This window comes from Amblyraja radiata, chromosome 22, assembly GCF_010909765.2.
Source record: "Amblyraja radiata isolate CabotCenter1 chromosome 22, sAmbRad1.1.pri, whole genome shotgun sequence".
Taxonomy (NCBI): domain Eukaryota; kingdom Metazoa; phylum Chordata; class Chondrichthyes; order Rajiformes; family Rajidae; genus Amblyraja; species Amblyraja radiata.
This window is the reverse complement of record NC_045977.1, coordinates 31,942,965-31,969,753: the sequence shown is the minus strand read 5'-3', so window position 1 is coordinate 31,969,753 and position 26,789 is coordinate 31,942,965. Positions and strand designations below refer to the sequence as shown.

Below are 26,789 nucleotides of genomic sequence, written 5' to 3'. Positions count from 1 at the left end.
CATCTACACTACACGAGTCTGAAGAAGGGTCTTGACCTGAAACGTCACCCACACCTTCTCTCCGGAGATGCTGCCCATTTAGAACTGCACTGAACAATAAATGAACTACTATTTTAAAATCTTTGGCGATCTAAGGGAAAAGAAAACAATAGCTAGATTTGAAACTGGAACGAGATAAAGTAGTTGCTGAAAATTAATCTCAGCTTTAGGAAATCTGACGCACTTCATGAATTCCTCAGCAGCAACCTAGGCCCAACTATTTTGAGACCGTTCCATAGAAACCTAGCATCAGTCTTGGCTGAAGAGGGAACAATGTTCTGTATCAGTCAAAATTCTTTGGGTGTTGAAGCAACCTCTACTCGCATACGGCGATAGAAGACGACATTCTGTTTTTGACTTTAGGAGGCTTATAACATTTACTATGAACAATTACTCATGGAGGTTGAACTACCTTCTATGATAGAACCTCTCCCCCAAACACCTCAGAATCACCATTTGTCAGAAATTCAACTTGGTCAATCACATAAATTCTATAGCTAATAAGACCATAAGACATGGGAGTAAAGTTAGGCCATTCAGCCCATTGAGTCTACTCCGCCATTCTATCATGGCCGATATATTTTCCCCTCTCAACCCCATTCTCCCCGTAACCTTTGACGTCCTTCCTAGCCAGTTCATTGGCTATATTTAAGAGGGAGTTAGATGTGGCCCTTGTGGCTAAGGGGATCAGAGGGTATGGAGAGAAGGCAGGTACGGGATACTGAGTTGGATGATCAGCCATGATCATATTGAATGGCGGTGCAGGCTCGAAGGGCCGAATGGCCTACTCCTGCACCTAATTTCTATGTTTCTATGTTTCTAATCAAGAACCTATCGATCTCTGCCTTAAAAATACACAAATGTCTTGGTTTCCACAGCTGTGGTAATGAATTCCACAGATTCACCAGCCTCTAGCTAAAGAAATTCCTTCTCATCTCTGTTTTGAAGGTACGTCCTTTTATTCTGAGGCTGTGCCCTCTGGTTGTACTCTCACATTACTGGAAACATTCTTTCCATATCCACTCTATCTAGGCCTTTCATTATCCAGTAGGTTTCAAAGGGATCCCCCCTTATCCTTCCAAACTCCGAGTACAGGCCCAGAGCCTATAAACACTCACCACATGTTAACCCCATCATTCCCCGAATCATTCTTGTAAACCTCCTCTGGACCATTTCCAAAGCCAGCATATCCTTCCTCAGGTTTGGGACCCAAAACTGCTCACAATATTCAAAATGTAGCTGCACCAGTGCCTAATAAAGCCTCAGCATTACATCCTTGCTTTTATATTCTAGTCCCACTCAAAATTAAAGCTATCATCGCATTTGCTATGCCATGCTTTTCACTTACTCATCTCGATTTCTTTGCACCTCGATTTCTAAATCCTCCCCCCATTTACAAAGTAGTCTACGCCTTTATTCCTTCTACCAAAATGCATGAGTGTACACCCTGATTCCATTTACCACATCTTTACCCACTCTCCAAGTCCTTCTGCAGCCTCCCTGCTTCCTCAACACTACCTGCCCCTCCACCTATCTTCGTATAGTCTGCAAACTTGGCCACAAAGCCATCAATTCCATCATCCAGATCATAACGAACCTGTATATTGCGTCTAGTGCCGCACTTCCTGTCTATTCATCTCCTCTCCACCACCTTCCAGGTGCAAGCCAGGAACAGGATGGAATACACTTACCTGCAATGGTAGAACCACTACAAAACTCGAGAGGTTTGGCAACATTGATGCAAAGCAGACTGTTTGTCTGAATGTTTATTCACTATCTCCATTGTCAACAAATATTCTACTTGGATCTACAAGGTAAATGCAGCAAGAAGCATTGCAGTACCTCCCATACTAGAGATTTTGATGGTCTTAAATAAAGGGAAGGATCAAGTGCTTGGGAATACTTGAAGATCCCTTGTAACCTGACACCATCTTTGTCTTTCACGGTTCAAGACCTAGCACGCATTACCCAACAGCACTGTGGGAACATTTTTAATGCCATCGTTGGCAAGCGTCAGAACTTTTAAGGAAGAAAAAAAATCTAATAAATACCAAGTTATCTCCTGACATTTTGACTAAAGACTATAGTTATTATTGCACTATATTTGTTATTTATTGAACTTTTTCTTTTTTTTCTCTTCCCCCGTTATGTACTATGTTTACATATTCACGTATTCTGTTGTGCTGCAGCAAGTAAGAATTTCATTGTCCCATCTGGGATATATGACAATAAAACACTCCTGACTCTACACCTTGGCTAGCTGGCACCTGAAATACGAAATGCCTTTGTCATGTTGACACCAAGTGTTTACCTCAAGCTTGCCTGGGAAAAGGCTCTCAAATTTCTTCTGCAGGCTGAAGGTGAAAGTTAGCCATCCCATGTTGGAAGCCTTTCGGCCCTGCCAGAAGTACACCACACACTGAAAGTCTTCCTCCTGCTGCTTTTCTTCATCATGTCCACCCTCTTCCATCTTTTCTTTGTCTTTTTGATCATCGTCATACTCCACAGGAACCCAGTACCTGGATCAAACAGATGCCAAGACAACCACTGAGAATGGTACTTACGACATGTGTAACGAACGGGCAATGGGGTACAGCGAGGGCAGAGCAGGGAAGGATGTGGATATGAAACGTTTGTGGTGCGGCTGATGTCAAATAATGGAAAACAACAGATTTGGGGAATGAACTGAAGGAAAAATTGAGCAAGGTACAACACGGCAATTCAACTGGTTCAGTACAGATACCGATATCAGGGCTTTAAATACTTAGCAGTTGAACTTTTTCACACAAACACAATTGTGTACTTATACTGTTATCTAAACTTAATTGCTTACCTGCAAAGAAAGACATAACAGTCCTGCGTGTAAAAATGACCAAAATCTTCTTCAGGGAGACGTGCAAATTTCTTTCCTTCCAGAACAAAGCCCTCCATTCCATCCAGGTCCTCGTTCCACTCCTCCATCATCTGGTCAGCCTGTTGGTCAAAAACAAAACTCAATTAAGCTGATTCACACCACTACACTGCTTGGTACAAAGGATATTAGGTCATTAGCTAGAAGGACGATTTTGCACATAGAGAGCTGTCCTGAGCAACCATCTACCTCATTGAAGACTCGGACTATCTTTAATGAGATTACCTTGCATTATACGTTATTCCCTTTATGCTGTATCTCTGTACACTGTGGGTGGCTCAATTTTAATTATGCATAGACTTTGCGCTGACTGGATAGCATGCGACAAAAAGCTTTTCACTGTACCTACACGCCCGACACGTGACAATAAGGGGATATAGTGAAAACACAGTCTTTTTCCCAGGGTACAGTATTGAAAAACTAGCAGGCATATGCTTAAAATGAGAGGAGAGAGATATAACAGGGACCTCAGGGGCAACTTTTCACTCGGAGGGCAGTTCGTATCTGGAATAAGCTGCCAGAGGAATATATAATTATAACTTTTAAAAGATATATGGATAGAAAGGTTTAGAGAGGAATGGACCAAATGCAGGCAAAATGGCAAACCCAGAGTACCAACTGGGTCAGCAAGGACATGTTAGGCCAATGGGCCTGTTTCCATGCTGTAGAGCTCTATACCTAGAAAAGTTTAAGAGGGATATGGGCCGAACGCAGGCAAATAGGACCAGCTTAGATGGGGCACTTTGGCCGGTATGGATGAGTTGGGCTGAAGGGCCTGTTTTGGTGCTGTGTGACTCTATAACTAATTAACCCATGACCATGAAGGGTTCCATACCCCTGCCCAATCCCAGTGTTGTCTGATTCACAGTATCTGAAAAGCTGCCGCTCTTAACCTTGTTGTTAAGCGTTCACTCCAAAGAGGATTATTCACAGATTTACAATCTGCTGTATAGGGAAATTCCTGCTCATGTCAATTCTAAAGTGCCTCCCTCTATGCTAAGACCATGACCCCCACCACCCCCCGATCTAGGTTCTCCAATTTGAAAAAAAGATAACATGGATATGAGCAAAATCTTCTTCAGGTAGACTTGCGTGTCTTTCCGTATCAATATCTGTTTAGTCAAACCCATTTCCCAACCGAAACTCAACAATGCAGATCATTCTCTCATTCACTGTTGTACGTATTGGCACAGCTGGTACCTCCAAGAGTGCCATTGGTGGCTGGCGAGGCAAGAACAGGGCAGTCAGATCTGCTTTAATCTGGTCTTTCTTCTCTGCATCCTTCTTCACTTTATCGGCAAGTCCTTTCTTCTGCACAGTCTCTGCGTTTCTCGTGTAATCCACTTTCAGGACATCGTCCCAGTTACGGAACTTAGATTTAAACACCTGGTTAAAAGCACAGATTACAGTCGTAAACATAACACTTAAATCAACAGAAACACACAGAGATTTCTAACCATGCACTTTAAAAGATTTAAACACTTTAAACTTTAAATATATATCTTTGTAGCAAATGTAACTCACACATTATATATTGCAATACAAAAACTAATTGCTGCAACTAGTCAAAAAGACGAGGAACATTCATGGAGTGCGAAACTGAGAAGGTTTCGGGCTTGAGAGTTTTCATCTGAGGAACTGTTGCAGAAGAAGTGTGGGGAATGGAATGAATGTGGGATTCAACTATGGAGGACAGGAATTTATGCATGAGAAATAAAGTACAAGAAGTACTGGTTTAAAATGGTAGGAAATCAGAACAAGTGCAGTGAAGGAGGTACTGCGAGAATGAAAGTGTTTCAGGAAGTAGGATGGGAGAAACTTTAGACAAAGGAGCTGTGAGATTCATTGAACTCAAAGTAGATATTGGGCATTGATCAAAATGGAGGAAGAGAAGTCAATGCAGTCAAAAGATGGCTCGGGTGAAGCTGTAAGCATGGTGGAAATTGTCAAAGTGATCAAATGCATTAATATAACATAAAGTACATATTCATATGGAGACATAGAAACATAGAAAATAGCAGGAGGAGGCCATTCGGCCCTTCGAGCCAGCACGCAACAGTTTCTAAAGCTTTTATTCTGAGAAACAGAATACAATCAAAGGAGAATGTATTCAATGTAAGACCATAGGGATGAAAGGGAAGAGGAAGAAGAGGCTGTGGAGGGGATAGCTCCTGAGCAAACTAGGTGATGGCTGTGTGAAAAAGAACAGACTGATGTGGGTTGTGCTGTTCCAGAGAGCTGACATTCAACCGCTGTGAGCGAGAGGGAAAGTCAAAAGAATCGGAGATGCTGGAAATCTGAAATAAGAACACAAACTGCTGTAAACATTCAGCAGGTCAGGAAGTATCTATGGAAAGAGAAACAGAGTTGATGACCAGTGGTCTTGAACCTGCAACGTTATCTCCGTTTCTCTTTCCACAAATGCTGCCCAACCTGATCAGCGTTTCCAGCATTTTTGTTTTAATCTGTGAGGCAAAGGTCAGCTTGGCAAACAATGTTGTAGCGCCTCCCCATGTCTTGACTGGTGTATTGCAACCCCAAGCCACACAGTTTCCTACTTGACATTCTGTTCCTTCCTGGTTTCGGATGACAATAGCATGTTTGGGGCGGTGTAACATACTACACAGCTCCTGGCCCAGCTTCAGGGCTGCGGCTCTGACCATTCGTGGGGACTTGCGCCCAATCCAGATGAAGACGTCCGACCAGCAATCCAAGATATAGACGGACTTTGTATCTAAAAGACTCTGGACCTGAAATGGAAGAAGTGAAAACAAAGTCTTCCAGTGAATCGAGAGGAAACCTAAGACTGAAGGCCATACTCTAAATATTAAACCTCAGCCTTTCAGGAGCGTTTAAACCCACGCAGGTCATGGGGAGAACGTACAAACTCTGTACAGACAAGCACCCGTAGTCAGGATTGAACCCGGGTCTCTGGCGCTGCAAGGCAGTAGCTCTACACCACAGAGCCGCCTTTATGTGATATAGTCTTGGAATTCTGCTGCAAATTTCAATGTTTAATTTTAATTTTTGCATTGTTACATTTTTGCTTGCAGGTACAAAATATATTTGATTAGGTGGAAAACAGAATGACAGATCAGCCACAATCTTAAATGAAAGGCAGATCAGGCTAAAGGATCTATGAGAGCCACATCTATTCCTATATTCTTGATTTCTCCAAAAGATAATAGCAAAAAACAAAAATATCAAATTAGTCTGGCCTTTAAATGGTTCAAATTCACATAGCCTAGGTCCAAAATAAATCATCTCTATTATTTAATACTAATCATAATTTAAAATGTATAGAAGAGAAGAATCACTATACCAGTCGCATTTCTGGAAACAGGTCAACCTTCGGCCTCACTTTATGTTCTACGGAGAGTTTGTAATTAATCTGAGGAAGTTCCAAGTATCCGAGGCCCAATCCAACCTAAGGAGGGAAAAGCAATTACTTGTTATTTTAAAACCTGTACTAGGATGCGGGGAGAAGAGGTTTAAATAAAGGGGCTGTCCCACTGCGGCGACCTAATCCACGAGTTCAGAAGAGTTTGCCCTCGACTCATACCCGCAGCATGGTCAACACGAGGTCCTAGGAGGTCTTTAGAACTCTCCTTCATGCTCGAGAGTAGTCCCCGCGTACTCGAGGCCTCAGCTAGGTTGTGGCGTATTTTTTAACATGCTGAAAAATGCCCACGAGTAAAAAAAGGTCGCCTTGGAAAAAAATAAAAATAAAAAACCGATATATTCTTTTTACTTCCAGGTTTAGTCGAAGTAGGTCGTAGTAGGTCGGCATGTTATTTGTAGGTAATCTAGGGTAGTCGAAGGTAGTCAAAAGTAGTCGTAGATAGTCTTCAACATAGTTGAAGGGAGGTCGAAGGAGATCATCTTCACTCTCCACTTTTCGGTGTCCAATTTTCCCGAATCTAGTCGTAGCTAGTCTTCAACATAGTCGAAGGAGATCTTCTACAGTCGAAGGAGGTCTTCAACATGACACTTCTTCAAACTGTCCTAAACACTTCTAAACTCATTGAGGATTAGTTTGCTCATCCATTGACAAATATTAATGCCTCAATGTTGTTTCTTGTTTTTAGTTTAGTTGCTTTTTCCTCCTAGTTAATATTAATGCTTGACAAAATCATATATTTTCAGTTATTTAATGAAAAAATTATACCCATCAACTTCTGGTTTGACCACAGGTGCTTGGCACAAAAATTCTCATGTTAAAGACACCTTTAAAAATATGATTGCGTTTACAAACTATATAGCAAAGAGTTTTGTCAGTGTAAAAAAAAGTCACATATTTTAAACTAGCTCTTTGGAGGGACTTTTCAAATTATTTTTTTTTAAAACAAGTCACAGCCCTAAACATAATACATTCTCTGTTGGAAATCCAAAAAAAACAAATGCTAGAAATTTGAAATAAAAATAGAAAATACTGGAACCATTCAGCAGGTCTGATGAAAGGTCCCTTCACCCAAAATGCTAACAGTTTCGCATTCCACACGTGCTGATGGAACGGCTGAATGTTTTCAGCATTTCCTGCTTTTATTTCAGAATCGTCAATGGTTTAATGAGCCACGGGGTCATCTAATTTCCAATCAAGTTACAAAGGCCTGGAAAGCTCCACTTGGAGGTTAGCTGTTGGACATGGTATTTAAAAAAATAAGTGAAACATAGAAAATACCTAGAACAGTATAGCACCAGAACGTTGGTGCCGAACCTGATGCCAAGTTAAAATGATCTCATCTGCCTATACACAATCTATATCATTCTATTCCCTGCACTTCCATGTGTCTTAAATGTCACTATCGTATCTGCCTCCACCACCTCCCCTGGCAATGCGTTCCTGGCCCCCACCACTCTGTTATTAAAAACCCTGTGCATTTCTATTAAAATTTCCCCCTTATAGCCTTATAGCTCTGCCCTCTAGTGTTGGACTGGGAAAAAGGTTCTGACTGCCCACCTTAGCCAACCCTTGCATCGTTTTATATACTTCTATCAAGTCTCCTCTCAACCTCCAATGTTCCAGAGAAAACAATCCAGGCAAACCTCCTCTGCAAAGTCTCCACATCCTTCCTGCAATTGGGTGACCAGAACTGCACACAATTCTATAAACTGCAGCCTGATAAAAGTCTTATAGAGCTCATCATGACTTCCTGACTCTTATACTCAATGCCCTTAGCAATGAAGACAAGCATACCATACTGCTTCTTTACCACTCTATCTACTTGCCCTGTCACCTTCAATGCACTATGAACTTGGACCCCAAGATCTCCCTGCACGTCAATACTGTTTAGGGTCTTGCCATTAACTGCATACTTTCCCCTGACATTAAACCTCCCAAAGTACAATACCTCTCAATCTTCTGGATCAGCCTACCATGAGGGACCTTATCAAAAGCCTTCCTAAAATCCACTGACCTACCTTCAACAATCTCCTTTATTACCCCAACTTGATATAACTCAATCAAGTTAGTAAGACACAACCAGCCATGTACAATGTCGTGCTGGCTATCCCTAATTAGCCCATTCTCTTCCAAATAGGAGCAAATCCTATAGCGAAGAATTCTCTCCATAGCTTCCCTACCATTGATGTGAGGTTCACAGGCCTATCATTCTCTCCACTTCTTAAACAAAGCAACAACATTGGCACACTCCTGTCCTCCGGAACCTCGCCTGTGGCAAAGAAACAAAGAGTCTCGTCAAGGCTCCTGCAATTTCCTCTCTTGTCCCCCTCAATAACTTGGGATAGATCCCATTAGACCCTGGGGATTTATCCACCTTAATTATCTTCAAGAGCCTCAGCACTATCTCTTTCTCGATCTCAAACTGCCCTATCACATTTGTATTCTCCACACTGATCTTGCTGTCTTCCAAGTCCTTCTCCTTGTTGAATACAGATCATTTAGTACCTCACCCACATCCTCTGACCAAGCATCCTTGAGTGATCATAACTTCTTCCTGGTCACTCTCTTGTTTTTAAAAATATGTATTAAAAAACCTTGGGATTTTTCTTCATTCAACTTGCCAATGACATTTCATGGCCCCTTTTGGTACTTCAATTCGCTAATGAAAGGAAAGCATTAGGTTTAGCTAATCTCAACCATATTAATAGTGAAGAACCCTTCTGGATAGTTCAAGATTTTGGGCCAAGACAAGATGGACAAGCTGCCAACATTCGTCATCAGAAGCTGACTGATTAAAATGAGGCACCTGGGGTGTAAGCAAATTCATCCGGCTCAAGCTCCGGGAGAGAAGTGTGAAAAAGTTGAGATTGTGCAATTACATCTTTCTGACAAAGAATCCGAGTCCATTGTACTGACTGCCAAGAAGCAGCTTAGCAACCGGAGGCAAACCAGCATGGGGGAAAATGCATTACATGCACCGTTCTGTAAAGCTGGTCAGGGCAAACAAAATTAATGCCAAATCACGTAAACGAGCTTCCACTTGACCCCACTGAAAGGATTAGTGAGCATTAGCTGCTGCCTGATCCCAATCCTGGGTATATACCAGAACAATTAGCAGAAGCCTGCTAATCACTGAACTCGAAACCAGAAGAAATTCTAATTAACAGCTGAACATGAACACATGCAGGCACAAAAACAAACATGTAGGAACATGACGTATAATCTAGTGACAATCTAGGCTTCTGCACAGCTGTCAGCAAACAAGTCATCCTTAAGCACTTGTTTTAAAGATGCTTAATAGCTCAACAGGATGCTTTGATTGGCTTCCTGAGTCACTCTATTCTGTAAACTGATTATTAATATCGTTAAAAAGCCTCCGCTAGACTGAGCATTTGAGCACAAGGAAGAGGAATGCCACAGTACTGGAAGGCAGAGGCAAGGCCAACACTTCCCACTCTCAGTGCCATTGTAGAGAGGCAATAGATCGTGCTGTCAGACAGAAGAGCACATTTGGTCAATCTCATCCAACACTTTGTGGGCTGCTCACAATGGTATTAGCAACTGTGTGATCTTGTTTACAGGGGGAGTTTGTGGAAAAGGAAGAAATTACGTTTTTTTTTCAAATACATCATTTCCAAATGCAAGGTTCAGTTAACACAAAATCTCCAAAAATATACACACCATACAGATTGTGAAGTCACCCCTCTTTTTATATTTAAGAAGGAACTGCAGATGTTGGAAAATCGAAGGTAGACAAAAATGCTGGAGAAACTCAGCGGGTGAGGCAGCATCTATGGAGCGAAGGAAATAGGAGACCCTTCTTCAGACTGATGTTGGGGTGGGGGGGGCGGGAAGAAGAAAGGAAGAGGCGGAGACAGTGGGCTGTGGGGGAGCTGGGAAGGGGAGGGGAAAGAAGGAGAAAGCAGGGACTACCTAAAATTGGAGAAGTCAATGTTCATACCACTGGGGCGTAAACTACCCAAGCGAAATATGAGGTGCTGCTCCTCCAATTTACGGTGGGCCTCTCTCTGGCCATGGAGGAGGCCCAGGACAGAAAGGTCGGATGTGGGGGAAGAAATATGGGGGAAGAAATTTGAGGAAAAGTAAAAAGCCCAGAATTGTCAAGTCAAAAAAAGACAATCAGTTTACAACACAACAGTCAATGTAGTAACTATTGATGAAAAAGATGGAATGTCACATCTAAAGCTGAACTGACAGAGTCTTAATTTTTGGTCCAGACTGTCAGGTTAGATCATCCCCCAATCCGTCGATCACATTTGCCACGCGACAACAATCCTCAGTAAGAACTAATATCCATGCAAAGAATCTACGACATTAATAAGTTAGCCACCACACCATAATTGGCACATTTAATAGCCAGCGTCACTTATGCACTCCGCCAGGAGGTGAGATAATATGTGCAGCAAAGTGTTTATTAGATCTACCACCTCAGTTTTCTGCTTGTACAAGAAATTGATGAGAAATGAGTGTCCAATACAAAAAAGGCTCAATTCTCCGAATAAAGACAATGTGCATTACACAAGGAGAGTAGAACCAAGAAAGAAAAAAAAGGCTTTTCTCTATTTCTGTTGAAGATTTTAAACATTTCTTATTTTTACCTTATAAAGCTTAGGCCTCACTGGCTTGAAGTTGTCCACCACGTGACATGTAATCTGCTCAGGTTGTCCGCCCAGCACCTCCCAAAATTCTGGCACCTCCTGAGTCTGCATTAATTGTACAATCTCTCCATTTCCTTTTCTCTCGTTTTTAATTATCTTTTCAGCAAATAGCCTGAAAGTCAGGAAATTTCAATTTTAACATATTAATTAATCACGATTGAACAGTCCATATATTCAACCATAGTCCTCAAAGAAATGTCATCCTCCCGGACACACAGCAAGCAGTAAATGTTGAAACAGCCCACACAAAAATCAAACAGCCGTCTGAACTCAGATCTTATCCCAGTAATCTCATAAAGCAGTTCTTGGGATTGAGGATAACATAGTGATACCTCCCACATGATTAAAAAAGAGACTAAGGAAGTTCAAGTATGAGAAAAGAGCAAGTGCCCCATTCAATACATTTAATTCAGTTTAGTTTATTATTGTCACATGTACCAAGGTACAGTGAAACACTTTTGTTTGTGTGCTATCTAGTCCAAAAGACTTCATGAATACAATCAAGCTGTCCACAGTGCACAGATAAAGAATAAAGGGTACAATATTTAGTGCAAGATATAACATTGAATTACAATAAAGTCAAATTAACGATAGTCCAAAGATGAGGTAGATGTGAGGACAAGACCACACTCGAGCTGATTTCTCTTCCAACCCGTCCAAGCAGCACTGTTTCTCTAATGTCCTTAATTATATATTGGACTGTTACAAATATTTATCATTAAGATTAAAAAAAAGTTTTTAAATGACTTTTCATGCATTTAATTTTACTGCCTCTAGGTCCACTGTCAGATGTACCTTTAAGTAACAGTCCAGGTTCATTTAATCTATATTTAAACTGTATTTATGTACCACTGGAAGGCATCCAACAACTTTGTAAACAAATCAAAGCTTCTACATTCCTTCCTTGTGGCTAATCTCCTTTACACCCTAAAACAGTCATGCTGCATCCTTCTGTATCCACCAATGTCCTTTACTGACAAACAAAAATCATAGACATTACTCCAGCTGAATTGTACCTGGCTTTGGTGCTTGCACTTAAAGTGGCCTGGGAGCCCCTCCAGATGTAAATCTCAAGTCCATGATCGAGAAGGAACACAAAACTGGGGAAGAAGAAAAGGTAAATAGATTGTTAACTTCATATTGGCCATCACTGACCAAAAATGGAGGTACTAATGGTAGACACTTGTATCACCCTCACTGACTTCTTGTTCAGGGTTCAGTGATGAGCTATCATCAGCATATCTTCAGTATAAACCAGCATGTGCAGTCTCTTCCTACACCACCTATTAAAGGATTATTTTTTCATGTATGCAGCTTTAAATGGCCCAACTAACTGTTCTGCAAAACTAGCAAAGACAAAAATCATAAAATCCTAGTATGGTAGAGTACATTTAGTCCATCCTGATTCTCCACGACAGAACCTCACTAGTTCTAACTGTCCCCCTAGTCCCTCTTCTGTAGCCTTTCAGATTTGTTCACACCACATATTTATTCAGATCCTTCAAAGACTATTTGTAGGTACTACACTCCATACTCCAACCACACAATGTGCAGAAACATTTTCCTCAATTTGCTTCCTGTTTATTTTCTACCAGTGACTTCTGGTCCTCAAGCCCCACTTCTCACCCGATGGCATCTGCTTCCCACCATTCACTCTGTCCAGACCCCTCATCATTTCATATGCTATCAAATCTCCCTCATCCTTCTCCAAGTAAAATAATTCCCTTCTTTTTAATCTATTCCTTGTAACTGAGGTCCTCTAACCCAGGGCCCACCTTGTAAAAAAAACACAGAAAGTGCTGGAGTAACTCAGCAGGTCAGGCAACATCTCTGAAGAACATGGATAGGTGATGTTTCGGGTTGGGACCATTCTTCAGTTTGAAAGTACTGAAGAAGGGTATTCCAGCACTGTGTGACTTTTTTTGTCAACCATCATCTGCAGTTCCTTGTGTAAACCTTCTCATAAATCCTTTCTGGACCCTCTCTAATACCTTCACATCAATGGGAAGATATTTGGTAGATGAAGTTTACTGCAAAGTGTGGTTCCCACAATAAGATGATCAGAACTGAACGCAGTGATCCAGCTGAGGTTGGACCAGGGTTTTATTGAGGTTCAGCATCATTCACTCTTTTTATGATCTATACCACAATTGAGAAAAACAAAAATTGCTTATCAAGACATACACACATTCTTGACCTATCTTGCTAATTGCAGCAACATGAACACAAACCTTCCAGGTCCCTGTACTCTTGCACTATGTTTAAAATAGGCCTTATATTCTATACTGCATCACTTTATTCCTCCTATCAAATGCATTAGAGCACATTATATGCCACATTTGCACATTCCACCAGTCTGTTTATATTCCATTGCAATGTCTCAATTTCCTCTTAGAAGGCATCGGCAACAGTCTGTCTGTCCTTTCTTCTTTTTGTTATTTTTAGTATGCGTTAAAAGTATGTTATCATGTTCCTTGGTTTGTGTTATGTGGGGGGTGGGGGTGGAGGGGGTGGGGGGGGGAAGTTGGGGGAAACTTTTTTTCAATCTCTTACCTCGACGGAGATGCGATTCTTTTTCCGTATCGTATCTCCGTCCCCACTGCGGCCTAACATCGTGGAATTGGCGGCCGACCCGACGCTCCAAGCCGCGGAGTCTGCGGGACTTTAACATCGCGGAGCATGCGATCCCTTTGCTGGGGATCGAAGCTCCAACAGCGGGGTCTGTGGACTTTAACATCGTGAAGCCCACGGTCTCTGGTAAGAAGAGGCCGACTATCCATGCCGCATAGTGAGTTTCAACCGCCCTGACGCAGGAGTTTCGATCATCCCGGCGGAGGCTTCGATCGTCGGCTGCGGGCGCTTTGATCGCCCCGACTGGGGATGGTTTGACTTCCCCGACCGCGGGAGAACAAAGAGGAAGAAGATTGAACTTTATTGGCTTCCATCACAGTGAGGAATCCACTGTGATGGATGTTTATGTTAACTTTTATGTGGTTGTGTGTCTTGTTGCTTTTCACTTGGCTGTATGGTAACTCAAATTTCATTGTACCTTAATAGGTACACGTGACAATAAACTGACCTTGACAAAGCAAGAAATAATTTACTTCCAAGAAATATACAATAACTGTTTATGGAAAGACAGGGTGGGTATAATTTGAGAGGGTAACATAATTAAAAAAAACTCAATGTCAGAACGTAAAAGTATGTGCATAGCAATCTGTGGTGTGAATTTGTGGAATGGTCTGGAACAGGAGATAAAACTTAGCACAAGCATAATTCAGTTTAAAAAGATGTACAAAAACACTTGTTTAAAAGGATATTGGGATGAGGATAGGTGATTGTGAGTGGGATATTTGTTATACTGATTGTATTGGGAAGGGTGATTATAGGGTGATGGGTTGTATATATGACTAAGATACTGTATAGTATATGAGGGTTTTTTCTTTTTTGTATGGCTTTGTAAATATGTGATTAGTGTATAAATGTAAATAATTTGGTGTACATATAGCTGCTGGTGTACATATGGTGTACATATAGCTGCTAAATTTGTATAAGATAATTACAAGCAGTTGAAATAGGGGTGGGAATTAATAAGCTTTGGCTTCTTCCTGCTCCTTTTCGGACACATACGATTTCATTTATTTATAGATATTGTTTATGACACTTTATAAATATTCTTGTTTTGTTTTTTGTATACTGTTTCACACTTGCTTTTTATTCTTTTATTCTGTTCGAAATAAATAAATAATAATAATAATAATAATAATATTTGACCTTGAAGTTCACAATACTGCCATATTTTGGCTCATCCCCAAATTTAGAAATTGTAGTTTGCACTCACAACTTATTCTGAATTTAGGAGAACAACGGAATTTATTGATTGTTGCTATAGGGGACAATCGGGCATGGTTAATTGGGAATAATACAAGTAGAATTTATCATTTTTAGAGCCCAGTAAGCACAAATAAATAAAATAACTTTTGCCAAGTCACTAAATTAAATTGCATTTAACAGCTTACCGAGGATCCAAACTTGACGCTTTAAGTGGAACAGGCTCCAATTTTACATTCTTCTTACCATAGATGCGAAATAACCTGTAGAAGGGACAAAAATATAGTTAATAAAAGCCAAAAGAAAAATTGTTCCTGGGCCGGAAACCACAATTTCTAAAATAAAACAATTTTGTCTTTTGTCAATAAAAAGGCGAGTCAATAAATTGCAATACTCAAAATTGAGGGATGTCTTTAGCCAATAAAGTTCCAGCTCTGAGCAAAGTATCAAGTTAGACTAGGAATGGTTTTCAAATAACTACCTTAGCAAATAAAATTATTTTTAGAGACAAAAATCAGTTCAATTGATAAATTACATATTTTATGCTTATATTTTTTAAAACCTTAGACATTACAAAATACAGTTACAGAGAATAAGGGTGAAAAGTTTATCTTTAGTTTTAGCAACCCAATCATTTCAACTGCAATAGATGATAGTTTACATGCAAAAGCGCCAATTCATGATTTCACAGCTATTTTCCTTTACATCAGTAACTACACTTTAAAATACTACTTTAATTTAGTTTCGTTTTTTGCCACATGTACTGAGGTACAGTGAAAAGCTTTTTTGTTGCGTGCTGGTCAGCGGAAAGACTATACATGATTTCAATCAATCCATCCACAGTGTACAGATAGATACAGGGTAAAGGGAATAACGTTTAGTGCAAGATAAAGTACAGAAAAACAAAGATAGTCCGAGTATCTCCAATGTGGTAGATGGCAGTTCAGGACCATTTTCTAGTTGATGATATGATAGATTAGTTGCCTGATAACAGCTGGGATGACACTGTCCCTGAATCTGGAGGTATGTGTTTTCACATTTCTGTACCTCTTGCCTGACGGGGGAGGGAAGAGGGAGTGTCCGGGGTTACAATTTAAGGGGTGTCTTGATGAGCACCTGAATCACTAGACACCAAAGGTTACAGGTCAAATACTCAAAGATGGAATTAATATGGATGGGTGCCCACTGTTCGGCATGGATGTGTGGGCCAAATGGCCCATTTTCATGTAGAATTACTCTATACACACCACGCAATTATAAACTCAGTGTTAAAATGTAATCTACTGTGTAGGCAAAAAAAAATTCAAAAGCCCAGTAATAAAAATAAGCAATTTCAAATTTCTTCCTCAGTCTATCTTTCTCTCACCATACTATCTATGTTAGAAAGCCAATTCTTACAACTTTTACCTGGTGATGTACAGTGCTTCTTCTACTGTGTAGAAGCCACTTGCTGTTCCCCCTTCGATATAGGCAATGCTATCAAATATCTGCAGACATTAAAATCATAATTTGAGAAAGATTTAATGCATTAATTACAAACATGACACAATTGAAAACAATGCTGATATTTGGATAGGTTAACAGCTCCTGCTTTGACAAGAAAAAGGTGCCATGTTTGATGATGTTATCAATCTTGATGGTAAATTCCATTGTAAACTGTTTAACTGTATTACATAGAAACATAGAAATTAGGTGCAGGATAGGCCATTCGGCCCTTCAATATGATCATGGCTGATCATCCAACTCAGTATCCTGTACCTGCCTTCTCTCCATATCCCCTGATCCCTTTAGCCACAAGGACCACATCTAACTCCCTCTTAAATATAGCCAATGAACTGGCCTCAACTACCTTCTGTGGCAGAGAATTCCAGAGATTCACCACTCTCTGTGTGAAAAATGTTTCAATCAAATTGCTGCAGTTTTATTATGGTCTACGCTAGGGACCAAACCATAAAGAAAATATCTCTTCACTGAACACTGAAGAACAAGTCAGTGATGTTGCTACAAGTGTCTACCATTAATATTTCCATTCATGGTCAATATGATAGCCAATATGAACTTAAGAATATCTTGTCTAACTTAGGAAAACCATGTCCGAATCAGGAACCAACATCATGATTGTCTGAGTGAGGCTAAACGCAAATTGGAGGAACAGCATTTCATATTTCGCTTGGGCAGCTTACAGCCCAGTGGTATGAATATTGATTTCTCTAACTTCAAGTAACCCCGGCATTCCCTCTCTCTATCCCTCTCTCTATCCCTCTCCCACCCAAGTCGCACCAGCTTCTTGTTTTCACCCAACAACCAAACAATGGCTTGTTTCCTTAATCAGTGTTACTTTTAATCAGTGTTACCTTTTTCAATATCTTTCATTCATTGTTCTTTATCTCTCTACATCATTGTCTATACCTCTCGTTTCCCCTTTTCCTGACTAGTCTGAAGAAGGGTCTCGACCTGAAATGTTACCCATTCCTTGTGTGAAATCAACATTAGTAGAATAAAAAGTCCCAAATCTGTTCTCAAAATGAAATATCATTATTAGTCTAAACAAACTAAAAAATGAAAAAAATCCATTCTTTATCCAGTCACCCATTGATAAAGACAATCTTGTGAAAACCAGACAAGCATGGAATCTGCACAGCCAAGTTTGAATATTGTGTAATATTTCTACATAGGAACATAGCTGGTTTGGTACATTGATTGATGAAGGATCATATTGCCAATTGAGCTGGTCCACTACTAGCACTGTACCTTAATGAAAAACAAACAATAATGGATTGAAGTGAAAATAACTGGGGGGAAAATTCACAGGGTCCAGAGTTGGCTTACAAGAATGATCCCAGTAGGAATCAGTAGGTTAACCTATGATGAGCGTTTGTCGGCACTGGGCCTGTACTCGCTTTAGTTTAGATTGTTGGGGGGACCTCATTGAAGCATACAAAATAGTGAAAGGCTTGGATAGAGTGGATGTGGAGAGGATGTTTCCACCAGTGGGAGAGTCTAGGACTAGAGGTCATAGCCTCAAAATTAAAGGACGTTCTTTTAGGAAGGAGATGAAAAGACATTTCTTCATCAGGGGATGGTGAATCTGTGGAATGTTTTGTCACAGAAGGCTGTAGAGGCCAAGTCAGTGGATATTTTTAAGGCAGAGATAGATTCTTGATTAGTACAGGTGTCAGAGGTTATGGGGAGAAAGCAGGAGAATGGGGTTAGGAGAGAGAGAGAGAGATCAGCCATGAGATCACTTATGACCTTATGACATTATCAACCAGGTAGATTGCAAATAACCACAGAGACAGTACTGATATCTAAGTGTAGCCACTTTTATACCCAATCATATACAGACCGCACTAAATTCTTCACTCTCATCGCCCATTTCCTCACGAATTGTCCTGCACTGTGCTCCAAGTAAATTACGGAGATTGACGGCATGAATGGCAGCACATGCTTTTTTATCCATTGTAGCTGCCTGACCAATCCAGTAGAATATTTGCCAGCTCAAAGCACCGTTCTCATCTAGTATCGTCTACAAAATAAAGCAATCAAGTAGTTTAAAAATAAGCATTCAAATACTACAACAATCTTGAGAGCACAAAAAGTATGGTTTTATTTCCTATGGCTGACATTAAAAATAAAGTTAACGCCACAAAAATTAGCAGTCATATTTACAGATTGTTATGGCAGAAATCATATTGTGAATTATATGATCAACACTTATCAGGTTAAGAGATTATCCTGGGAAGAACTCAAATTTTGTACTTCTGTATTCAATGCAATTTATCTTCTGTCCAATTAAACATTATTTCTCTATTAATGAACGGGATAACTGCGAGGGCGTGCGCAAGTGCATGCACGTGAGTGCATGTTTATGACAATAGAGGAGAAAATAATACTAGGCGTTTTCTTGTTCTGGGGCGACAGAAAAGGCAACGTGAGATTAATCTACGTTTCTTAATTGTTCACTTTATGAGGGCATCATTTCATATGACATCTACTCATCTGAATTCTATTCTACTTTCTCCCTGTGATAGTTACCTTCAGGATAATGTAACAGTCTGCTTCGTAGAACTTCCCATGAAAAGCCTCATCAATTTGAGAAGGAATAAAATTCTCTATGTGCCAAATCATGACCCCTGGGATATGGCCAACATCGTCGGTGAAGAACTCCGAATAATCAAGTGGAGGTTTCTCCAGACCCTGTTCCCATCGCTTGGTGTTCAGGTCGGAGTACTTGACTTCTCCCACCTCCTGTAAGGAAAAGGGCAACAAATGGAACAAACTTTGAGATGATCGATTTATCAGCATTTATTATTTCAAATTGACTAACTGTACGAGTACTGAACATAATTAAACCTATATTACCTAATCAATGATCTAAGAGCCGTGCTTCCTTTCATTCATCACAGGATTTAGAATTGAAATTACAAATTCATCTCTTTGAGTATAGTCAACCGTTTTCCCTGCTTTTCCCATTGATGTGTCTATGACAATAGGTGAAAACCAGTTCCTGAATTAAAAATCTTGATATACTAGGGGAATCCTATACTACTTGTCAAATAATTACATCCGTTCTAAGGAACTTGTTCTTGACAATGGACTGCTTTCACAGTATTCCTCTTCTGTGGGTCAGTCTAATAACTGGGCCCTTCCTGGAGTGGAGCTTCATTCCATACCCTTGGCACAAGAAGTCTAAGCTGTCAGCTGAAGAGTGGTTTCTGAGGGGAGTAAATCCCAGAATTAGTAGACCCAGTTAACAAGCAATTTTTGTTTTTTGTTTGGTTGCGAAAAGGGTACTGCAAGAAACAACTTCTTGGTGAAGGTTAAGTCTTGATGCCCATTACGGAATCATAAATTTGTGTTGCATTGCATCTCTCCCCCCCCCTCCCACCACCATTTTCTTGTGGTCTTATTTAAATGTATTGATTCTTCTTGTGGCTTGTGCATTCTCTATTTGTGCATGTACAATGTTGACCTTTGTTCACAAGCAGGGAGAATATTAATCAAAGACGTGTGCTTTATTTGCTGGCTGTTCACAATCATGCATGAAGGGCATGTTTCCATGCTGTATGACTCCATGACTCTATTGGTGTGAGCATGTTGGGCCGCAGGGCCTGTTTCCATGCCCTATGACTCTATGTCACTTTCTCAACTCAAACGATAGAGTTTGTTTGCTAGGATGAGGTTGGAAATACACGGCCTGAAAGACTGTGAAGTGGGAGCTGGAAGATAGGATAAACCTAGAATTTGCTTTGGCCAGCAAGAATGTGCTATACTTTTCTCGGATCAGAGGATGAACTTGATTTTTTTGTTTATCAACCTACTCATCTACATTGATGATCATACAGACTCCCTTAACTTCCCTCTGTCCTTGTTGTTTAGGAATACTGTTGTTTATACAGTGCTGCAGTTTGTAATAATCTGGAGATTGTTCATTTTAAAAGAACATACAGAAACCTGCCAAATTATCAAGATAACCATCCTCCTTTGATTTTACTGTTTATATATTTACAGAAGCTTTAAATTGTTAGAAAAGAGTCACACATTAGCAGTTATTCCTTCAAGAGATATCCACATTTATTCTGTTTATGTTTTCAATCAGAATCAAGTATTTACCTCCATTTTTTTGTTCTTTTCTTGTGTTACATCGCTCATTCCTTTCAGTACTTGTTTGGCCTGGTCATCTTGGGAGGAGTCCTTTCTTCTCCGGAGACGCATTTTTCGAGCTATTGGATCCCGAGGAGTGACCCCTTTTTTTCCAAAAGCGAAAATTAAATAAAAATTAAACCTATTTTTGTTTATACTTTATTTAAGATGCAGAACCCAATTCACCCAAAGCGTGAGTATTGGTCAGGGATCAATATCAGCTAAAATGTAAACAGCTTGATCCCGTAGACTTGGCTTATAGAGTAATAGCTTCAGTGATATATTGAAAAGCTTCTGATGCCCAGAAACACTTCCAATGAAGACCAAAATATACTCGAGGAACAAAGCCTCATCTTCTGGCCACACTGCAGCCTTCTGAACTCAACATCGAACTCTTCAACTTCTGATAACTTGTTTTTTAAATTCTATTTGTATCAGAACTGGCTATTTCAGACGCTGATTTTGTCACTACTTTCTCTCCTTTAGTGCAGCCTAGCCTGTTGAGCATGCTTCACAGCCCCGCTAATAGCAACACAAAAAAAGCATAATCTGATTCCGGGAAATTATAAAATAAAAGAATGGATTTTGCAAATAATTTTTCTTTGAAACTTTAAGGTTGTAAACTTTAAGGTTTAGATTTACAACAGTCTGCAATCCGAGAGTGGCAAAATAACAGCATTCATTGTAAGATCAGAGAAGGTTTGAGTTAGAACACGAGTAGATGCCTGATTTATTTTATTAAAAGAATAAAGATTTAATATGCTCACATTCTAACCTCATTGTGAACCATCTTGCTCTCTGCTTGCCATGATCCTGGCCTCTTCCCTGTCCTATGAAGTTTCTTTTTCACAGACCGTTTCTTTCACTGGCCTGAGAACTCACTTCTCAACATACTGACTGAACCTGTCACACTTTGGTGCTAAACACTCAAAACAGGTTCTGCCCTTTTCCTGCCTCCATGTTCTACTGCCTCCCACCCCCACTCATTTCAGTCTGAAGAAGTGATCCGACCCAAAACGTCACCCATCCTTTTTCTCCGGAGATGCCGCCTGACCCGCTGAGTTACTTCAGCACTTAGTGTCTATCTTTGGTATAAATTAGCATCTGCAATTCCTTACTCAAAACAGAGTTATTTTCCAGTTCACTCTGTAATGTCACCACAGAATGGTTTGGTGAGATAACAATGTCATCTTTTCAGCTAGATATTTCAGCTTGATAGGATGACATGAAATAAGTTGCACAAAGTGAATAAACATTATGTCTCAGTTGTCTGTACCTCCAGCAGCTGCTGCGACTGCAGCTGGTGATGCACCAGCCAATCTAAGCTGGTTCTGCAAGGAGAAGTCAATATTGTAAAACTCTGCTGTTTGATCCACTGGTTTAGGGGGCATAATCAAATTAGGATTTTCCCGAACATCCAGAACCTAAAAGATTAGAATAAATTAAATTAACTTCTTAGAATGAAGGGATAAATGACACAATATTGAAGATCGGAAATAAAATAGACAGGAAGAAAAATTAACCCAGTTTTAATTTTCTGTTTTTTTTTTCATATTGATAAGGTGGTATGATTTTAGTGGGGTCATTTCTACGCAAATGTCGACCAAACATTATTCCCTTATCATATACACTGTAAATGGCTCGAATACCTAGAAGATAAACAGTTACAACTCAAAACACTCTCCTTCATCTTGCCCACAATCAAAAGAATATTTTCCCAACTACACATGCTCTGAAAATTGACCCACCCGAATTGCAAAAAAATGCGCATCATCATATGTACATAACCTCTAATAACTTGGTATTCTACAAAACTGAATGAAAGTTGTGTTAGAATTAAGCTACCTGTATATCTCCAAGAAAATGGATGGCTTCAGGCAGAGTGACCAGACGATTTTTAGTAAGAATCAGCTTCTTTAATTTTGCACATCTGCAATTAGAAATCTATGTTAAAATTTTCACTTCTAAAGAGCAGAAAAAGTCTGGTTTACATTTTCTTCACAATATAGGAGAGTCGTGGCGGCTCAATGTTCAACCTACACGTAACTAACCGTAAGCAAGCTGGGTATAGGTGGAAGATCATACTCAATCTTGGCCACGCCAGATGAAGGTAGTGGGTAGGGGGCATTGGAGTTAAATGATGAAAGGAAGAGAATCAGTCATGACGGACAACCCTGGAGAAAGACTGGATAGACTCGGCTTGTACACGCTGGAATTCAGAAGATTGAGGGGGGATCTTATAGAAACTTACAAAATTCTTAAGGGGTTGGACAGGCTAGATGCAGGAAGATTATTCCCGATGTTATGGAAGTCCAGAACTAGGGATCACAGTTTAAGGATAAGAGGGAAGTCTTTTAGGACCGAGATGAGAAAATCATTTTTTACACAGAGTGGTGAATCTGTGGAATTCTCTGCCACAGAAGGTAGTTGAGGCCAGTTCATTGGCTATATTTAAGAGGGAGTTAGATGTGGCCCTTGTGGCTAAAGGGATCAGGGGGTATGGAGAGAAGGCAGGGATGAGATACTGAGTTGGATGATCAGCCATGATCATATTGAATGGCGGTGCAGGCTCGAAGGGCCGAATGGCCTACTCCTGCACCTATTTTCTATGTTTCTATGTAACACTTACCCGATTACTAGCCACGGGCTCCATGGGGCCATATTTGGCTGGTAAATCCTACAAACAGCTGATTTACACTCATCATTTCAGCTTTGACTAAATAATCATTACCCTAGTGAAAGTACTGAAGCATCATAGACATTATTTTCCTTCCTCCCCATATAAAATAGCATTCATAGCAAAAGGATTTGAGTATAGAAACAGGGAGGTTCTACTGCAGTTGTACAGGGTCTTGGTGAGACCACACCTGGAGTATTGCGTACAGTTTTGGTCTCCTAATCCGAGGAAATAAATTCTTGCCATAGAGGGAGTACAGAGAAGGTTCACCAGACTGATTCCCGGGATGTCAGGACTTTCATATGAATACAGACTGGATAGACTCGGCTTGTACTCGCTAGAATTTAGAGGATTGAGGGGGGATCTTATAGAAACTTACAAAATTCTTAAGGGGTTGGACAGGCTAGATGCAGGAAGATTGTTCCCGATGTTGGGGAAGTCCAGAACAAGGGGTCAAAGTTTAAGGATAAGGGGGAAATCTTTTAGGACCACGATGAGAAAAACATTTTTCACACAGAGTGGTGAATCTCTGGAATTCCCTGCCACAGAAGGTAGTTGAGGCCAGTTCATTGGCTATATTTAAGAGGGAGTTAGATGTGGCCCTTGTGGCTAAAGGGATCAGGGGGTATGGAGAGAAGGCAGGTACAGGATACTGAGTTGGATGATCAGCCATGATCATATTGAATGGCGGTGCAGGCTCGAAGGGCCGAATGGCCTACTCTTGCACCTATTTTCTATGTTTCTATACTTCTAAAACTATACCCCGGCACAATTTCTGCCTTGTGGACCCCAAGGGTAAATTAATTCAAAACACTGCCGTAAGAGGACTTAATACAGGAAGCAGAAGCTGAAGAATGAATACAGTTCGTACCTGCACAGACTCTCTGGGACCAGCTCAAGGTTATTATTGGCTGCCATAAATTCCTCCAAGTTGGCCAATTTTCCAATGCCTGATGGGATTCCATCGAAATCCAGCTTGTTTGAGTTCAAGTACAACTTCTTTATCTTTGTTAACTTGCAGATGGCTGACTGAAGAAGACATACACGGTCAATTTTGGAGCTGAACACAATCACACATCATTCACTGCTTGTTACTGTCATTGTAAGTAAACTGTTGCTTGGGTCTGATTAGATTCATTTGTTTTAGTACAGATTTGCAAGCAAATTCATTTGCTCCAGAGCTTGTAAGCATTTACATTTCACTTCCATCAGCCCTTTTCTGCATAGATAATAATCAAAACAGCAAAATAAAAAGCTGAGTTTCATCACAAGAGGCTAGAAGCAGCAAGAACTAATTATGCTTCACATCAACAAACACCTTCCCTTTATCCCTATGCATAAAATAGGCTGTAGGTTTATACATTATTCTAAAAGTGTGTGGGCTGAATTGATGTAGAAAGGACATGCACATCAAATTCAATGAAACAGTATGTCAAAGGACATAGACACAGTGGTGGTCTCAAGCCCCTAGCACCGGGGAATTCAGAAAATGAGTGCATCATATTTTCTTCCTTATTACCAGATGTTGGCAAGTATGTTAACATTAGTTCAGCACCCATGTTCAAGTATAAAAGGTGACAAGATTGATTTGAATTTGCCAAGTTTCCTTAGTTTTCCAAACTATTGCCAATCAAAAGATGAACGATGCTCATACCTGCATACACTCTTTGGGATCAGATCCAAGTTATCATTGGCTACCATAAATTCCTCTAGAATTGTCAGTTTCCCTATGCCCGATAAGATTCCATCGAAATCCTGCTTGTTCGTGTTCAAATACAACAAACGTAGCTCATTTGAAAGATACAAAACTAAAAAAGAATCTCTTTCATTCTCCCAAGGATAGGATCAAACTTGAATAGTCAATATTTGATCTTCGAGAGGCATACTAAACCCACGAAAGGTGCAACGTAGATTGTGCCCAGGACAGATAGTTTCTCCCAGGTGATTTACAGTAATGCTTCCAGCAACATTATCCAATACCCCAGAATTATTGGCCTAGTAAAAAATACTCTTTGATCTGTAAACCACTCAAATGAAGCTGTCATTAATAGAGATAGAAACATAAAAATAATCACAGCTAAAACAATAACTGGCATTATCTTTCAAGTCGATTTGCCATAACACATTTGCACAACCTATTTTTTAAATAATATTATTATCATACAGGAAGTGAAGTGAGTTGGTTGCGGGAGAGGTTCAGTGTGTCCAGCTGCGTCCACTGATCGATGCAGAGTGAGAGCTCGGAGATCTGGTTGGTGCTGAGGTTCAGCCGCCGCAGAGACGAGAGGGTATACAAGCACTCAGGTACCCGGCTAAGATCATTACACGACAAGTCCACATCTGCAAAACAAATTGTAACACTTTTAAGATTTGAGAAGTTTAAAACACATGTTTGATCATGCTCGAATAAGCAAGGCTACAGGTTAGGATGATTACCAGGCACATACATTTTAAATATCTTAATTAAAAAATTTAAACTTATGAATAAAATTACCATGTGAACTTACCCTTTACCTAGACATCAGTCAATTTTTGAAAGAATTAACCTGATATTATTTCTAAAATATCCCCTTCATGGAAGCAGTTCTAACCCAAAAACAAAGCACCAAAATCTCTCTTGGGAGGATCCTATGCATGCCCTTGGCGGACTTTATATTCTTGCTTTTGGCACAAGGATAAGTCCAGGGCAAGTCCAGTTGCTTCACTGTTGCTCCTGGCTCCTGGTACTCTGTTACAGAGCAGGATTTGTTTAAAACTAATCATCAATTCCACATCATAAGAAGAACAAAAACAATTGTAAGTTAGATACAGGTGACACTCACGTTACAGCCACTCAGATAACCAAAATTTACTCTTATGGAATTCATAATATGCAACCCAAAATAAAGCATCATTAACTCAAAAGTTTGAGATATCGAATGAAATTCACTTTCATAGAATTTATGTGAAAAATAAACACAATTTTTTTTCAGCTAATATTTCTTTATGGAGGTATGGATATCGCGGTTTTCCATAATACAAAGCCACACCATGGACCATTTACTGAGGAAAGAAAACCCCTCACACCCACTGTAACGTGGGAGTCGGCTGTACTCATATATTACTGAGATGAGTCAGTACATGAGCTGCTATCACACAGCGCAGGAGACTCAGATTCGATCCTGACCTCAGGTGCTGTCTGTGTGGATTTTGCACGTTCTCCCTGTGACCACGTGGGCTTCCTCCGGGTGCTCCTGTTTGCTTTCACATCCCAAAGATGTGCAAGTTTGTAGGTTAAGTGCCCCTAGTCTATGGGGAGTGGCTGTGAAAGTGGAATATAGAACGAGTGGGAACGACTGATCAATGGTTAACGTGCACAACGTGGGCCAAAGTACTGTTTCCACGGTGTCTTTTTCAATCAATCAATACAAAGAGTGAAAAAGGTTGTCAGTTTCACTCAACAGAACTGAAACCAAGCTAAGACAGACACAGATTCAGAAAGTAATTGGTACCCTGTTAATAGTGACTTGCAATCAAAGAAAACAAATGATTAAATGGACAGCCACAATTTCACAAAGCAAGTCTATCACACTTCCATCCAGGATTAGGATGAAGGTCAACGTCAAG

At 40.2% G+C, this 26,789-nt stretch overlaps 1 protein-coding gene across 1 annotated transcript in view; it reads right to left on the bottom strand.

The window, feature by feature from the left end:
* Window positions 1-26,789, bottom strand: part of flii (FLII actin remodeling protein) — a 44,005-nt gene that overhangs the window by 6,209 nt on the left and 11,007 nt on the right. The window contains exons 8-23 of the mRNA XM_033040944.1: window positions 25,348-25,523; window positions 24,055-24,212; window positions 22,352-22,436; window positions 21,783-21,930; window positions 20,477-20,610; window positions 18,899-19,111; window positions 18,210-18,389; window positions 16,271-16,350; window positions 15,052-15,126; window positions 12,049-12,132; window positions 10,973-11,144; window positions 6,273-6,377; window positions 5,509-5,700; window positions 4,151-4,336; window positions 2,873-3,012; window positions 2,351-2,558 (exon numbers count right to left, since the gene is read on the bottom strand). Coding sequence (XP_032896835.1) covers window positions 2,351-2,558; window positions 2,873-3,012; window positions 4,151-4,336; window positions 5,509-5,700; window positions 6,273-6,377; window positions 10,973-11,144; window positions 12,049-12,132; window positions 15,052-15,126; window positions 16,271-16,350; window positions 18,210-18,389; window positions 18,899-19,111; window positions 20,477-20,610; window positions 21,783-21,930; window positions 22,352-22,436; window positions 24,055-24,212; window positions 25,348-25,523 — 2,336 coding nt within the window. The remainder of the gene's footprint in view (window positions 1-2,350; window positions 2,559-2,872; window positions 3,013-4,150; window positions 4,337-5,508; window positions 5,701-6,272; window positions 6,378-10,972; window positions 11,145-12,048; window positions 12,133-15,051; window positions 15,127-16,270; window positions 16,351-18,209; window positions 18,390-18,898; window positions 19,112-20,476; window positions 20,611-21,782; window positions 21,931-22,351; window positions 22,437-24,054; window positions 24,213-25,347; window positions 25,524-26,789) is intronic.